A 17,348-nucleotide genomic window follows, 5' to 3' on the forward strand; every position below is an offset into this window, starting at 1 on the left:
GAAAATCTAGTTATGCAGAATACTTGACTGCCTTTAATGTCCAATCAAGGAGAATGATTCAGGAAACATTTACCTCTGTTACAGGATCATACTTGATCTCAGCATTAGATGGGACTGGAACGTTATTTTCTGTCACAAAAATTATAAGTGGTTTGAGGTTCAATCCAAAGATTTTGATCTCTTCAAATGCTAGGCCATCTGGATCACTGTAGTTCATGTGCATAACCTTCACATCTAGGCGATTCTAAAAGACACCCAAAAAACAGTGCCCATGTTGTCTTGCCCTACTTCCAACTCCATAACAATCACCTTCTCCAAGATACCCAAAGGACAAAGATGCTATTAACCCATTTTACCTGCTCTGGCAGTTGGAGGAAGAGATAGTATTAGGATTGAGGCAGAATAATGGTCCTAACTCATGGGTAGTGTCTCTTGCTTCAAATCTAACTAGTAGCAGCTCCATCAGGGAGATGGCTGGAAAGACTGGAATTCCTTGCTGTGTTAGAATGGAGCTTATCATGATCCGTCTCTTCTCCAACCAATAATGAGTAAGCTCATTAGCCTGGTTGATATGAAATCAAGGACTAAGTTTCCTTCTGGTGGCTTGACACAGCCATATTTGATTTTGGTTCCTGGCATACTTTCTAGAATCTTTAGACATTGACTCTGTAGAAGTATGAGCTTTCTGAGTGATGACTTGGTTCTATTCAACTTCTCTGTCCAACCAAACCAAGAAACCAATACAATTTTATGTCATTGCAGAAAGACAAGAGCTGTGAATCTCTCTACAACATATGTATACTTTGTTTTACTCTAGGTCAGGAGCAAGGAAGGAAAGAAGACTGTGCAGTAGTGGAAATGAATGAGCCATGTGATTTCATGGGTTTAGGAAATATCAATTGTGAAAACTATACCAGGTCAGCAACTCATCTGTAACTTTCAGGCTTAAAGAGTTCCCTGGGGCACTGAACAGTGAAATAACTTTTCAATGGTCACACAATTGAAATCTGTCAGAAGCAGAGCCAAAAGTCAGATCGTTCTTATTTCACAGATGGCTCTTATCTATTACAATATGCAAGCTCTGTGCGTAAATGATACATGTTTTTATGTGTCCACACATCTTTCTATTTAGAAATGTTAGTATAAAAGTAGAAAGATAGAGCCCACAAACCATTCTCTAAATAGTCTCATTTAATAGCTCTTGTATTTAGAAATGTCATACGTGCAAATATACACATTTTAGTCACTAAATGCATAACTGGCTTTAACGATGTCACTGTCTAAAAGAAAGTCTCCATCACAATTCCATCACTTTGAACTAAAGCAAATTTTTTGACAGGGTTAGATGTTCTCTGAATTTCCTTTGGGAGTCTGAGAAGATTCTCAAATTAAAAGAAATTTTTATTTAAAGAGGAACTGACTTTTGCAAAAAAAGGAGAATGTGTTACTTTCCAAACCTCAGAGTGCTGTTACATAGGACTGCTTGAATTACAGATGTCTGTCTAAAAGAATCAGAATGCTTAGGACTTCTGACTTTAGGAAACTTTACAGGGTAGGAGCTAGAGATATAATGTCAACTGCATCTCTGAGTCACAAGTGAACACGAAAATGACACTTCCAGAAAGAACCTAAAAAGTATTGTCAATGATCATGAAGTCTTGGGAAATAAACTGAAGTTCATGAGGGCACAAGTTGTATTCTCCTCATTGTTGCCCAGTGAAGGCAGGGATTATGGAAGGGAAAAATTAATTTAGGAACTGAACAGCCAATTAAGAAGATGGTGTCTCAGAATGATATTTATATTGCACCAATGGAACTAGTTAATTAGCTGTGTGATTTTGAGCAAGAAATGTAATCTCTTCTTCCCTCAGTTTCCTCAATTCTAAAATGGGGATAATGATAGCACCTACTTCTCAAGGATATTGTCAGGAGCAAATGAGATGACACTGGTTTAAAAAGAGCTTAGCACAGTGGCTGGCATATAGATGCTATGTAAATGCCTTTTCCTGTTGACTTTCCTAAATTGTTTTCAAGAAAATCAGCCAAGGAGGGATGGAAGATGGTCAAGAAGGGAATTCTGAAGACTTAAAAGGAAATAATTCTGGTGAAAAGGAAAAACGGGATTTGTCTGAAAAGACTAATGTGGATACACAGGAAAGTAACCAATTGACTTATATTTTGAAAAGAAATGTATAGAAGATCAAAGTAAGAGAAGATGAATAAAAGAGCATAGGATGGTTCTATAAAAATAGCATCAAGAATTACAAAGCTGAGGCTGGAAAAAGAATCTGAAGACAACAAAAATGATCTTATTTGGCTTTTAAAATATGTTGAGAGAAAAGGGAGGCTCAAAAAAAGGAGAAAGCATTTGACTTACCTGGAAGTGTCAGAACACAAATGACTAACTCTGGGTTAATACCAAAGACAAGTAAAGTGACAGGTGGAAAACACGTAGCTGCCTTTAATGAATTCAAGTTACCTGGCCTAGATAAACTGTATCACTGGGGCCTCAAAGAACCAGAAGAAGTGATTACTGAGCTATTATCACTGATACATGAAAGATCATGGAAAATAGGAGAAGTACTACAAGATTGGGGCAAGGAAAATGTCTAAATTTTCTAACAAAATAAAGTATTGGAGGAAGAAAAAAGAGTCTAGAGAATGAAGAGGTAAGTGATATAATATATGACTTCACAGGGTTAGGGAAAGAGGACAGAGAGTGGAGGAATTGGGGAAGGTAATCGGTTCTTTCTCCTTCCAGGTGTACTGGATCATGTCTTCTCCTTTAGGATGAAGTGAGAAGTCCTTCCACAAAAGACTGGGTCGTGGCCCTATGTCATGGCTCACAGAAGTGTTATCATAAGGTAGACCTTACTTCATAGCATTTTTATCAGCTGTCAGTGCCACTAACTGTGCTGAGGAAATGAACAAGTAGTCAAAGGCACCACTAATACTCACCTGACTGGCAGAGAAGGTTGAGAAATAGTAATTCCCCCTTTCATAAGTATCTGCAACAAGAAAACAGAGTGAATTCTACTAGGAACTACCAAGGCCAGTCTGAAGTGCAAGACACCCACCATAGCCTTTTTTCTACCTTTGAGGCACTTGGTCTTTCTCATTTTTCAAACCGTCTGTGTTTTTAAGACACTCACATTTACAGAATACAATAGAACTACACAGCATCTCACACATTGTGCCATGAATGGTTCTCAGAATTCTAAAGCTCTTGAAATTGCATGAGATAAACCTGTGAAGATACTAGAGAACAGGCATTGATTTGAAATGAATTATTCATATTTCTAAAATGTTAAGACCATGAAGACAGGAAAAACTGATATTTCCAGTCTTTGCTCCATTCAAGTGTATCATTGCTCAGAGACAATTGGAGACACTGCAGTCAGTGACTGAAAAGAAAATTTTAATTGTTCATTTTCATATTTCTCCTTAATTTTACCATACACAGGCTCCAATTCTTATCATTAGAAATCTGAATAAGAGAGAGCAGGGTGGGACTGAGCTTCCATTAGTTTCTGGAGTTCCTTGGTAGGACCTTCCTCTATCAGTGAAGACTGCACATTCTTTTCAACTTACAGCGTTGGAGAGTTTCCTGGAATACTTAAAGGTTAAGTGATTTGCTTAGGGTCCTGCATTCAGTGGTTGTTCAAGAAAGGAACTGCACTCCAGTGCTCCTGATTCCCAAGGAAAGGTATCTAGTCAAATGCTGTATGGATAAACTGTTATTTTATAAAGCAGGCTTATTTTCTGGGGCTGTTTATTTCCAGCAACTTTTTCTATCCTCCAAATACCTTTCAGAGCTACATCATAGTCAAGAGACAATATGAAAGAGGGAGATGAAGGAGGAAGGAGCAAGGGAGGGAGAGGACAAGGGTAGTGGAGAGAGAGATATGGTATGAGGGAACAAGGGAAGGGGAGAGGGAGGAAATGAAAGAGGGAGACAGAGAAGAAGTGAAGAAGGAAGAAAGAGAAGAATAGAGGAAAAGGAGGAAATAAAAAAAGAGAAACGGGATAGAAGAGAAGGCTAGTGAAAGAGAGAGAGAAAAAGGTTTGGGGAGATGAGGAATAATGAGAGGAAAGAGGGATAAAATGAAGTAGAGGAAAAGAGGAGGGAAAGAGAGAGAATGAGTGAGAGAGAGAGAGAGAGAGAGAGGAGAGAGAGAGAGAGAGAGAGAGAGAGAGAGAGAGAGAGAGAGAGAGATTGTCTACTGAACCTAAGAAAATCGAACTTACCAATACTCTGTCCATCATCCCAGAAAAACTCTCCTTCAGCTGTCCCATTGTCAGATAAAGCCACAATAAGTCCCAGGGAATTTTTCCGGCTATAAACATCAGAAATTATGATCAGTCCTCCCCCTTCTCTTGGCAAGTTATTTGCCAAGCCTTTATTAAACAACTATTATGAATAGTCACTGTGTTAGTGCCTAGATGTTCAAAGAAAGAAAAAAAGGAAATGATTCCTTTATTCAAGGAACTTGGATCCTGATGAGTAGAGGGAATGAAAACATATATTATATTGTACTATATTTACAGATAAGTAAATATAAAATAAATATAACATTTTTGGCCTGCTGTGGGGAAGAGGTTGAAACACCAAGTATTGCAGAATTCAGGAAAGACTTTATATAAGAGGTGGATCTTCAGATGAGCCATGAGGGAAACTAAGGGTTCCAAGAAGTAAAAATAAAAAAAGAAAGCATTCCAGGCAAGTGGGACAGACTATATACTAAGTCACCACTGAGGTGTGTGATGGACTATCTGGATGTGGAGAAAAAGCTGGTCAGTTGAGTTGGTACACAGAGTGTGTGAGGTAGAATAATGTGGAAGCAGCTTGGAAAGATAAGCTAGAGCCATATTGTGAATACATGTTATACAGAGGAGTTTATACTTGATTTAAGAGGAAGCCAGTGAAGCTTTCTGAGCCCAAGATCAGGGGCTTTAGAATTATGCTTTAGTTCTCTCAATTGGACCACAAAGTAGAGAATGGTTTGGAGAGGGTGGATGCAAGAAGGACAATGAGGAAGGCGCTGTAATAGTCTGGGAGACTGGTAATAAAGATCTGAATTAGAGTAGAGGCCATGAAAGTGGAAAGATTATCCCAGATGCCTCTTAAAAAGATACTCATTTTTAAAGATTTTCCCCATGATTCTTGATACACATTCAGCAAAAATGAATATGAATCATTACCTTTCAAAATGTTCAAACTCTATTTTCAACATAGGCTCATTTTATTTCATCTGTCATGGAGTAGACAGTGAAGTATTCCCATAAAAATATATCACAATGTGCTTGCATTCACATTATATATTATCCAATGGTCAGTCAGTCAACAAATATTAAGTGCTCACTATATGTAGGCATTTGCTCAGGGCTGACGGTGCAAAGAATTTCAAAAGAAAGTCCCTGCTCCCAGGGAGCTCATAGTCCCATGGAGGCAAAAAATGCCAAGAGGCAGAGATGGGGAGGGAGAGCATTACAGGCATGGAGGACACAGCCAATGAAAATGCACAGAAAGCTCCTGTATAAATAACAAAATTAGCCTGATCCTTGTGATACTCTTGGTAAGGAGCAAGGGAAAAGACAAAAAAAACAACAACAGAAGAAATGATAATGACTCACATTTACACAACCTCTCAGGTTTTAGAGTGTTTTTGTTATTCTCAAAATAATTCCAGTGAAGTGGAAAGTTTAAGTATAAGGGGAGGACTAAAGACCTCTGAGTTTGTGGGATTTCAAAGACCCACAGCTACAAGTCAACTCAAATCCAAGTCTTTTTGACTCCAACTCCAGGACTCTATCCACTACTTCACAAGAAAAGGATGAAGAAGACAGTTATTAGGATCTGAGTAAGGCATTGGAAAAGGAAGAAGGATGTTGCTCCCCTCACTCACCTATACTGGGTGTTATTTCCAGGTTTTTGCCAAGGAAGGATGTAGCCCCCACGGACATGCAGACTGATATGGTCAAGAGGTGCTGGCAGGTACTTCCATTGTCCCCGTACTCCAATGTCTGAGCCCTATTATTGAGAAGAAGATCAGAAGAAAAATGAGTCCTTGTACTTCACCCTAGCTGAGTAACTTAGAGGAGAAGAGTTGTTTCTGCCTTTGGTCCCCCACCATGGCCTCTCACTTCATAACTGACTTTTTTTTGTTTTTGCTTTTATTGGTGAGGCAATCAGGGTTAAGTGACTTGCTCAAGGTCACACAGCTAGTAAGTATCAAGTATCTAAGGTCTGATTTGAACTCAGGTACTCCTGACTCCAAGGCTAGAGCTCTATCCACTGAGCCACCTAGCTGCCCCATCTTGACTCTCTTTATCCACTTATCCATCTTTCTGAGGCTGCTGTGCATCATTCCTTCCAACCTTTTGTTCCATTTTGAATCAAATATTGACTTTCTTCAAAGAAACCTTTTTAATTTACACCCAAGGTTCAGCAGAGCCCACTTCAGCCTTCAAAAGGACCACAGTACTTCACAGATCTTTCTTGTCTTCCTTAGTACAGGTTCATGATGGGACTAGCCCTAGCCTATCTCTCTAACTCAAACTATAGTTCCCTCTGAGCCAGGACAGTCCCTCAGACTTCTACATGGACAACCTCAGAAATCGGTATAGAGCTTTGATTGCACTGGGTACTCAAGCAATGCACTAAACTAACTGCCCAGGTAGGATAGAAGATAAAGATGGGACAAAGATATTGGATTTCTTCTTTTGAAAAGGTCACCTTGAGAAAAGCTTATAAAGACTGCATACCTAGAACAAGCCAAAGGAGACCTTAGCATCTAATCAAGATTTAACCACTTCCTCAAGGAAAACTCAGGGTTATCAAGTACATTGGGGGAGCAGAAGGTAGGAACAATTGTTCCCCCTTGCCTATGGAGATTTAAGTCTTCACAGAAATTTTAAAAAGCAGAATTAGAGAATCTTTAAATTAATTAAATTAAAATAAATTTTAATTTCAAATTGATTGAAGCATTAAAAATACCTTTGGAGTCTCTGAGAATATTCTCAGTCTGGGATGACTGAAAGGGACCTTAAAAGTCATCTCTTCTCAATTCCTCATTAATAGATGAGGCGACAAAGGTCAAATCACTCAACGAACATTTATTTGGCACCTACTATGCAATAGGTCAGAAGTGGTTACATTCAGGAAAAAAGCCCTAACCTGACCAACACTCTCTTAATACTTCTAGACCCTGCTAGGTAAAAGGGCTCTGACCATTTCCAGAGTTTCCCTTCTCAATGGGATATAATCACTGCACTCAGATCACAATATCTCCTTTGGTATTTTGCCAACTGCTTAGAAGACAGCTGCCTTTGGGTCAGTCCCAGCCACCTAAACTTAAGAACAGGAATATTTGAAAGAATATTAATGAGAGAGTGTAATAGGGTCAAAGATCCGAGAGCTGCATGAGACAAACCTTACAAAGATCCTCAAAATATTCCAGGGCAGGATACCTTAGCCACCAACATCCCATTAAACACCAACAACTTTCACAACATTTTGAACATAGGGAGCATGAGGTCATGTGTACCATCACAGAGGCTTACCGTATAGAAATCATACCAGCGGGCATTGGGGAGATAGGCAGTCACACTCGAGGCATTCTACAGTAAATTACATAACATAAAAATAAGTAAATAAATACATGGACAAATTGGTCAAAATTTTCTAGAGGCATTAACATGATTAATAATCACTACATTTAAGAGTATTCAAAAGCAGACATATTATGGACTTCTCATGTCTTCACTGACTCCCAATGACACCACGATTTAAGGGTAAGAGGGAGTATTATTCATTTTACAGATAAGGAAATTGAAGCCTCAAGAAAGATTTAAAGCTGCAGAACAATTCAATGCCAACACAAGGACTAGACCCTACCACTGGGAGGCCACACTCAGACCCAATTCTACTACTCAATATTATATCTCAGTTTGGATTATGAAGAGGCTCAGGAGAACCCATACTCACAGGTTCCAGGACAGGGCTGATTAAAAAGGCTGGACCCCACAAGAATTGACGGTATATGTCCCAGGTTTCTCTGTCTTCCACAAACCTGAGCAGAGAAATATGGTGTCACAATTCAATGGTAAAGACAATGTCCTCTCAGGCCATTGGATCACTGAAGTTACTGCTCAAAGGGACCTTAGAAAGGAGTGTAACTTTATGATTCTGATGAGTCTCCAGGGGGTTTGGGCTCCACCCAAGAAATGCCCAACCTCTGTTCCCTTTGTGTCCTTCCTTCTTTCCCTAGGTCTGGTTCAATCAGGCACAGGTAAGGATATTAAGCATGGAGCATTTGAAATATCAAGGTGACTGCCTTATTTCCTAGCCCCAGGGCTTTCTCCTACTATTATGTAGATGTTCAGGAAATGTTTCAAAATACTTGTAGCCTATCACACTCATAAAATAGAAAGTCAAATTGCTGACTTATAAAGAAAAATATAATTTTCTATATCACTAAATGAAAAAGAAAAGACTTTTGGATTATCAAGTGTCACTATATAATTCTCATGTTTTAAAAAAAGGAAAAATTATAACAAAAACATGTATTCATATAGTGCTTGGAGTTGTGCAAAATGCTTTCCTCACAGCAAACCTATAAGGTAGAAAGCATCATTATTATTGTCCCCACTGGACATTAAGAAAACTGAGCCTCAGAGCAACAGAACATGTGGTTCGCTCATGGTCACAACCTACTGCCATGGCTGAGATAAAAACAAGAACAACAAACACATCTTCTGACTCCAAGGTTCATGCTTGCTTCCATGTGCTTCCCCTCTACTAAGGATATACTCTATTTTAGAATGAATCAATGAATGAAAAAACACTGATCAAGTGCTCACTAGATGTAAGACAGTGGAGAAACAAATACAAAAGCAAGGCAGGCCCTGTTCTCAAGGATCTTCCATCCTAATAGGAGGAGGTAACACATTAAGGAGCTTCCTACCGCAATTCAAAATGGAATCCAACATAGCACCCTGAGACACAGAGTGGACACTTACTCATGAAGCAGGGGCCTGACAACAGTGCTGCCTTCTACATGGGCCTTGTGCATCAGGGTGTAGAGATAAGGCAACAGGGCATATCTTATCTGCAGGACATTTCTTGAAAGATCCTCAAAGGTGGAATTCCAGGCCACAGGGTCTTGTCTCTAGAGATAGAAGGAGTCAATACTCATACCAAACCCTTCACCTCACTTCACTTGGCAATACGCTAGATAACTTGAGAGCTGCCCTCTACTACACAGGGAACCTGCAGAGCCAGCCATGCTCTGCTTCCTAATTCCCCAGGCTACCATCCCCCTTGACCTTGGCTAGGGAAGACATTCTGATGCAGTGTTCCCTGCTTTGCTACACTTTACTGTACTCTAAAAATACTTAGATTCCAATAGGAAACTATATCTTGGGCAGCACAGACCAAACATATATTTGTTCTGCAGCAATCTTTCACTGCAGTGGATTAAAGCCAAAGAATGCATGTGTGAAAGATTAGAGGGACCCTGGGCATTGTAACTCCTGCAAGAACTGTAGAAACTGCCCAGAGTCAGAACAGAAAACATCTCTGCTCTCTGCAATCTTTTTTCTTGAGTTTCTGGTAAAGGTGAGATATTCTAGAAAACTCCACCAGCTATGGGAATGTAGGTTACACAGTCTGTTGGGAAGGGAAGGACTGGTGACTACTGAGGTGGCTTCCAGGAAAGAGGGGCTCCATCAAGTCATGGGGGAGGAATTGAAGCAGGAGGTCTGGCACAAGGGCAGGCCTGAGGCACAAGCTGGTATCTCACCCTTTGCCCAATTGTATTGTGGTTCCTAGAGAAAGGGTAAAAGGCTCCCAGCTGCATCCAGCGAGCACACATCTCATATTCAGCATCTTCAAAGAACCCACAGATATCAGCTCCTGTCTGAGAACAAAAAGGGAAAACAGGAATGAGAATTTTATGAGTTTCTGAAACAATCTAAAAACGATGAAGTCAATTTGAGTGAGACTTACATAGGATATTCCAAAGAGACTGAATTCCATCATGCCTGCAATGAGAACCAAAGCTCTGTTAGATGAGGCAGGTTGGTAAACTGGACCAGGCTCTACCCTTCCCTGCTCATTGACTTAGATAGCTCAGTATGAATATAAGTCTAATGAAATACATGGAGTGATACACTTAATTAGTCAGGGACCTGAGCCCTCTGTGATCCTCTTCAAGAATCCAGAAAAATTACCGACTTACTGAGCACACAGGCTAGATTCCTCCCCACTCCAAGACAAACCTTCAGGAAAAGCCCGGCACTTACCAATGATGGATTTATAGAGCTGGTCCCATGCTGCGGTGTTGTCTCCCAGCCAATGTCCTGCCCAGCGTCCTGAGGATGGAAAGGTTGAGCGAGTGATCACGATTCCTCTCTCTCCTGTGGCCTCCTGCACAGCTCTGATCAGGGAAGAAAAATAAGAAATGACAGCTTATCTGGGAAGGGCCAGAGATCTTTCCCTCTCAGGGAGCTCTTGTTCTCAGGGAGAACAAGAGGGGAAAATGGTCCAATGAAATCAATCTGTACTTGGTGCAGGAAGGAACTAGAAGGAACTACATGCTTGTGTGGGGGACAAGAGCAACATACTTTACTTAAGCTGTTGAATACACCCACTGCCCTAATGTGTCACTTAAAATAATTCTTACCAAAATATATTTCCTAAACATAAAAAAGAGATTCAAGATAGGAATTGGACCAGCAATTTCATTCATTGGAAACTCCAATTCAGTTCACTTGCTCTGTGGGCCTCAGAGAGAGGGAAGCAGGGACTCACTCATATGTAGGCTTTGTCTGGGACCAGCCATAGAGATTGTGCACATCATAGTGCCTCACTGGGCTTCCATCAGGCAGGAACTGCTGACTTTCCATGCACAGGGTCTTACTGCTCAGGCCTCTGTCTCTTGACTCCAGATCTGAGAAAAAGAGATGTAGTGATGTGAGAGCCCCCTACAATGGGAAGTACTTCACATCTGGTGACAGTGAAGGAGGCGGCTGGAGCTGAAGGGATGAGAGAGGATGCAGTATGAATTTGGGAGAGAAAAGCAGATCAGTGCCAAAGGATGTGAAGCTTTGAATGCTAGGCTACAGTGTTCAGTAGGAAATGGAAAACTGAAAATGAATTGTGAGCACATTGCACAAACCACTGGATTTAGAAATGGAAGAGACCTTAGAGATTGGGAAAGTGGAAATGCTTACCCAAGCAGGTATTGAGGCATTTGGCCTGTACTCTATGCACACCTATGATATGAACCAAGACAGCTTAGAATGCTGCTGGGATTGTCCCTCAGATGCTATCATGCCAATGCCAGGCTGCTAGTAATGAATGAAGGCAAATCCTCAGTCCAGGTATCTCTGACAATGTCATCCTGAGAGTGGATAATATTCTGCCAACTGAAAATATACTTACAGGGCATGTAAGGGGGACGGTTGAATGTGCTATTCCTGCAGCCTGGAGGGACTGCCCCATCCACAAAGCTTGAGGGTTCATTCATATCCTAAAAATGTAAAACAAATCTTTATGTTTATGTGTATTACATACATACATGAACATGTTATCATTACCTTCTGCCAGACGACAATGTACAAATGGTTACACCTGGTGCACTCATCACACATGAGGGAGAGGGACTAATCAGAAGGAGGAAGGTTAAATACTGATGGGGATCACCTGGAAAGATTATGCCTTGCTTTCTCTCAGGGTATGCTTCAGAGTCAAACATACTCAAGGGAAATAATGAATTCACCTCAGTGAAAAATGACAAATTTCCTGATGTGTAAGGTACACTAAGCATCTTCCCTGTAGGATACAGTAATGGTGGATGTATGACAGAAATGCAGATTGTTTAGTGCCTTATTAGAAAATGTCAGCCTCAGGGTAAAATTGTGCCCAGAGTGCCTTGTTTACCAACTGATTTATTCCACTGCAGAATAATTATACAGTTGTGCAGAAATCTACAAGCATACAAAATATTTTAGTACATATGTGGATGTTTATGTACACACATTCACACACACACAAACCTACACACACTTACAATCCACATTCCATCATATTTCAAGCTCTTCTGTGGCTCATTGGGATTGCTGTAGAGTTCTAGCAATTCCCGCTTCCACCATGTGACTGTTGAATTGCGGAAAAAGTCTGGGAAGGCAACATGAGCTCTGTACATCTGTAAAGATGAAATACAACCAACAGACAGATTGATCACGTCACTGGCAAATAACTCTAGGATACTTATTATTTCTAACTCTGCTACTGCATGCAGATAACTTCTGAAAAAGTTCAAAGCATTTCCAAAAGAATTCTCAGTATAATAGAAGAAACATCACAAGGCAATTGAATACTTATCAAAGTGGCATACTCATCAAATTCAAACTACTCCCAAGGTTGTGGATGGACTGCCCAACTGTAACAAAAGGACTCCTACCTCTATTGATTGACATCATCTGCCTCGACTGCTATGTAGAGGTTCTTTGTTCCTGTGTCTGTATAGAAATGGGCAGGTTGCTGTCGTTCAGTCATTTCAGTAACGTCTGACTCTCTGGGACTCCATTAGGGGTTTTCTTAGCAAAGATACTGGAGTGCTTTGCCATTTCCCTTTCCAGCTCATTTTGCAGAAGAGGAAACTGAGGCAAGCAGGCTTAAATAACTTGCCCAGGGTTACAAAGATAGTAAAGGTCTGAGGCCAAATTTAAACTCAGGTCTTCCTGACTCCAAGCCCAGTGTGCTTATCTACTGCACCATCTAGTTTCCCTTGTGCCACCTAACTGCTTTGCACCAATGACTTTTGAAATGATACTGAGAACCAGTGGAAGTGGCCTGGCTGGTAAGGACTGAAAAATAAAGTTTGGTCCTTTGGGGAAGGATGCTTCCAAAAAAATGTCGAAGGAAAACTAGAATTTAGGGGAGGCTTACTCAGTGAAAAATTCATAGCCATATTTAGGGAAAAGATAGGACTTGGGGAAATGAAATGAGGAATGAAGAACACTCTAAGTAACAATAAACCCATAAGCTAGCCTCTTCCAACAACTCTTGTAATTGTAATTGTTTAAAGGTATACAATTTGTACTATTATGAATACTTTCACTAGCATTTCTTATTTGTATGGGCCTGAGATTCTATCACTGTGGGTAGTCTACACTGATGCAGCTTAGCCATTTACCTATAACTAACACTACTTGAAGTCTTAGAGAAGCACCAGGAGGGCACTGTGAAGGTAAATGAGTGGCCTGTGGTCACAAACTCACTCTATTGGCCCACAGTTCTCAAGACTAGTAGCAGTCATTCAGACTCCAAGGCTGAGCAAGCATTCCCAGTGTCTCTTCACAGGTGCAGTAAAGCGTCAGTATTGCAATTAAAGACTGCTGCCAGTACCTTACTAATAGGCAGGACAGCAGCATAAGTGAAGTCAGCACTGCCCCCAAATGTTAAAGCCTCAATACAGAGTAACTGTCCTCAAAGTTTTTTAGAGAAGAGAATAGATAAGCCAGATGTATGTGTGTGCATGTGTGTGTATTTGAGAGAGAGACAGAGACAGAGACAGACGGGGATATTCAGGCAGAAAGAAAGAGAAAAAGTGACAGAAAGAGAGAAAGGTTCAGAGACAGGGAGAGCTGTGGAGAAGGGATACAGCATTAGGGTCTTAGAGACCCCACAAAAAGAGGATGGCCAGACTCAACAAGAAAAGTATTTATTAGTCAATTAGCCAACAGTTAGAGAGCATGTCCAAAGCACTTCTTATATGCCAGGCATTGGGCTAACTGCTGAATTAGTAAGGATGACAGGAAGGACTACTGCTTCTCCATGAGGACAGTCTTTTAACAATCTGGACACTGTGAAACGTTTCTCTACTACAAAAGCTTCCACAAGCTATACTTCAGAAGAATCGTTTACCTCCACTTGTGTGTCCCAGTCAAGAGATCCATCTACAGTGACGTTGGGCAAATCTGGCCAAACCTGTGGGGAAAGAAGGAAGGGGGCATTTACTTAAAATAAATCTAGGCTGTGTCTTATGTCACAACTTACAGATTTCATGAGGAGAATCATAAGGAGAATTTAAATCATCCCTGGGAGCAATCTACATCAAGGATACATACAAGGCCCTAACTGCCATAGTTTACACACACAGAAACACTGAGGAAAAAATGAGCCATTAATGCATAAACACCCCAATATCCCTTCACACTTATGCCTAATGAGCATGTCTAATTGGCATCTCTAATCCTAAATTCTACCTTTCCCCAAACAATGTCGCTGTCATCTGGCCATTTGATGAATACATTATCCTGGAGTCCACGGGTGAATGCAGGATATGGCTGGGTCTCATTGCCAGAAATTGCTGGGTCCTGCAACCAATGAGTGATAATTACTAGACTGTCTGGGACAGAATTACTCAAAAAGAAGGAGAAGCTCCATGCCCAACAAGCAAGAAGACAAAATCTTAATGCAGCCACACACCAGAATAAGGATGACTCGCATCCCAGCCTCCTTCATGCGGGTGATCAGCTTGGGAAAGCCAGAAAACTTGGGGCTGAGGGTAAAGTCCAGCTGCCTCTCCATGTAATCAATGTCTGCATACTGCACATCCTGGAAGAAAAAGGGGAAAAAATGGGGAAATATCACGTTGATTACAGTAGATGCTAAGCAAGTGAATCTCAATGTGGCAGATCCACTGGGCAGATGCTCCTTCAGAATCAAGTTAAAACTCCATAGTGAAATCTATCAGAAACCCTCTTGAGACTGCTTTTCCCTGCCATTATTTGGAATGTGACTAGAGTATTTGAGATAATATCACTAACCTGCAAAAGATAGAGCTGAACCAAATAATCTATACACATAATCTTCCAGAAAAATAATATGACACATTCCAAAATAAAGTCAAAATCCTTTGAAATATCTATTCTCTTATTCCTCTAAGTAGCAGCACGATATAGTGGGCATGACAGTGTTTTGGAGGGAAAAGGACCTAAGTTCAAATGCTAGTTCAGACAATTACTACCTGTGGGATTCTGAGCAAGTCAGTTAACCTAGATGTACCTCAGTTTCCTCATCTTTAAATAAAGGGGTTGGACTCCAAGTCCTCAAAGTTCCCTTTTAACTCTAAATCCTTCTGCTCTCAATTAATACTTCAGTGCAATGTATACCCTATATCAAATTGATTACCATGTCAGGGAGGGGAAAAAAGAAGGAGAAAATTTGGAACTCAAAATTTAAAAAAAAAATTAAAATTGTTTTTACTTGTTATTTGGAAGAATAAAATGTTATCTAAAAATACTTTAGTGCAGAGAGATGACATTTAGAAATGAAATGGAATGTTTTTGCAGAAACAGGATGGCATGCTGCATCCACTTGCCATTAATACTCCATTTGTAACTAGTTATAATGTAGGCTGTGAACCCCATCTGCTGCTGTTGGAAACCATTTTCATAATCATAATGTAGAAATGGAGATTAGCTAGAATCTAAGATCTCCTCTGCTAAAATGGTTGCTTACTGTTTCAACTAAAAGCTGCACTCATCTGAATAATGTTCTGACCAATTCAATTAAAAAGAAATTAATTCAGAAACATCACTTTTTGAGGGCCTCTGCCTAAAATGTCAAACATTTACTTGAAAAGATGTTGGAGAACTTTCAAGTTCCATAATTAAACAAGAGGAAGAGGAAATCAAAGCCAGGACAATTACACAGGCTGGGATTGGGGAATGGAGAGAGAGGTGGGGGTGTGCTGGGTAGGGAAGGTCCATACGTAGGGGATCTGAGCAGCCACCATGGCATCATAGAGTTCAGCAATTTCAGAATCGTTCTCATATCCATAGCGACACAGCTGGAAGCCTAACGCCCAGTAAGGAGTCATCACTGGCCGGCCAATCAACTGAAAACAAGGACAGTAAATGGATTATATAGATTCCATTCCTTCAGGGTAGGGAACATCGCTGGTATCAAACACAGACTCACTAAAACAATTTTCTCTCCTCCTGTGGTGGCCTCATAACTCAGGTTAACTGTAAGGCCAAACAACATGAAACTAGGGAGGTAGTATTCCTGGGATTTGCTGACATTTCCAAAGGATAATATGTATAAAGCATTTTAACAGTCTTTAGGAGCTATATAAACTTAAAGTATTACTTTTATTTGTGTACCTTTAAGAAATCTGGGATTCTTTAAGAAATAGGGATTGTCCCACAAGAGCACTATGACAATCTAATGGCAAAGAGTGCTTTGTTAAAATCTCTTTATTCCTTTCTAACATTATGATCTGGTCTGCTGAAAACAGAGTGACTATGTAAGGTCACCACCAGTAAGTCAATCAACAGGGATTTGTTAAATATTTACTATGTGCCAGGCACTGTGCTATGCACAGAGGACACAAAGAAGGCAAAAGTCTCTTCCCTCAAAGACCTCACATTTTAAAGGAGGAAACAAGCATGAAGATAACTAAGTACATACAAGATATATACAGAGCAGATGAGTGAATGGGCCTTGCACGGTGCTAGGCACATTAGAGTTTCTCAGAAAACCCTTGATTATCAACTGAAAGATTGCATGACTTCCTACCTCCGTGTACTGTTGAGTGACAAGCTCTGGGGTTGGCCCCAAAACCATGTAAAAGTCCAGAATACCTCCCACAGTACGATATGTCAGTGCGGGGGTGGGCTGGAAAGTCACATCTGCAAACAGAGAATAAATGAGCAGTGATACAGAATCATAGAATAGAAGAGTTGAAGACGATGCTAAAGATCATCTACCCCAAGCCAGACAGAAGTAGAAATCCTGTATCACCCTCACAGGAAGGAGGTCCTCTAGTTTCCTTCTGAAGACTTCAAGTGATGAGAAATGACTACCTCCCTGAGAAATCCATCCCATCTTCAAACAACTCTAATTGTTACTACAGTTATCTGCATACAGAACTGAAGGTTTTCTATCTCAACATCTGATGAGCTGGCAAGCGTTCCATCCACATTAAGTACTCCATCAAGTTCCACAAGTTAAACACAGACAGCTTCAAAATCCACATATGCAGCCTCCCACATTCCTGGATTCTGGACCTACAATTCCTCTACCTACTGGAAATTCCACACAAGGAAAACCTTCTGACACATAAAATTCAATACTTTCAAAGAAATCCCATCACCTTCCCCTTCCCATGTTTCTTTTTCTTCTAAATACTATTACTGATACCATTATTATCCCAATTAATTAGTCATGAAACCTGGACTCATCTAGTCACTAATTCACTTTAAACTGTAGCCAAAAGGCAAAGAAGCCTGAATTTTAAGTCAGAGGACCAGTGCTCAAATATTGACTACCC

General features: G+C 40.4%; 1 protein-coding gene across 1 annotated transcript in view; it reads right to left on the reverse strand.

Annotated features, from left to right (window-relative positions):
• The window catches only part of LOC110216253 (maltase-glucoamylase), a 154,067-nt gene that overhangs the window by 32,344 nt on the left and 104,375 nt on the right, over positions 1-17,348 (reverse strand). Inside the window, 18 exon segments of the mRNA XM_020998063.2 lie at positions 74-244; positions 2,959-3,008; positions 4,249-4,337; positions 5,907-6,031; positions 7,564-7,620; positions 7,988-8,072; positions 9,022-9,170; positions 9,804-9,920; positions 10,010-10,044; positions 10,306-10,439; positions 10,814-10,952; positions 11,447-11,534; positions 12,075-12,209; positions 13,934-13,996; positions 14,275-14,385; positions 14,498-14,626; positions 15,786-15,911; positions 16,595-16,707. Of these exon segments, the coding sequence (XP_020853722.2) occupies positions 74-244; positions 2,959-3,008; positions 4,249-4,337; positions 5,907-6,031; positions 7,564-7,620; positions 7,988-8,072; positions 9,022-9,170; positions 9,804-9,920; positions 10,010-10,044; positions 10,306-10,439; positions 10,814-10,952; positions 11,447-11,534; positions 12,075-12,209; positions 13,934-13,996; positions 14,275-14,385; positions 14,498-14,626; positions 15,786-15,911; positions 16,595-16,707 (1,916 nt within the window).

The sequence above is a fragment of the Phascolarctos cinereus genome, unplaced genomic scaffold (assembly GCF_003287225.1).
Source record: "Phascolarctos cinereus isolate Bilbo 61053 unplaced genomic scaffold, phaCin_HiC Scaffold_1;HRSCAF=81, whole genome shotgun sequence".
Taxonomy (NCBI): Eukaryota; Metazoa; Chordata; class Mammalia; order Diprotodontia; family Phascolarctidae; genus Phascolarctos; species Phascolarctos cinereus.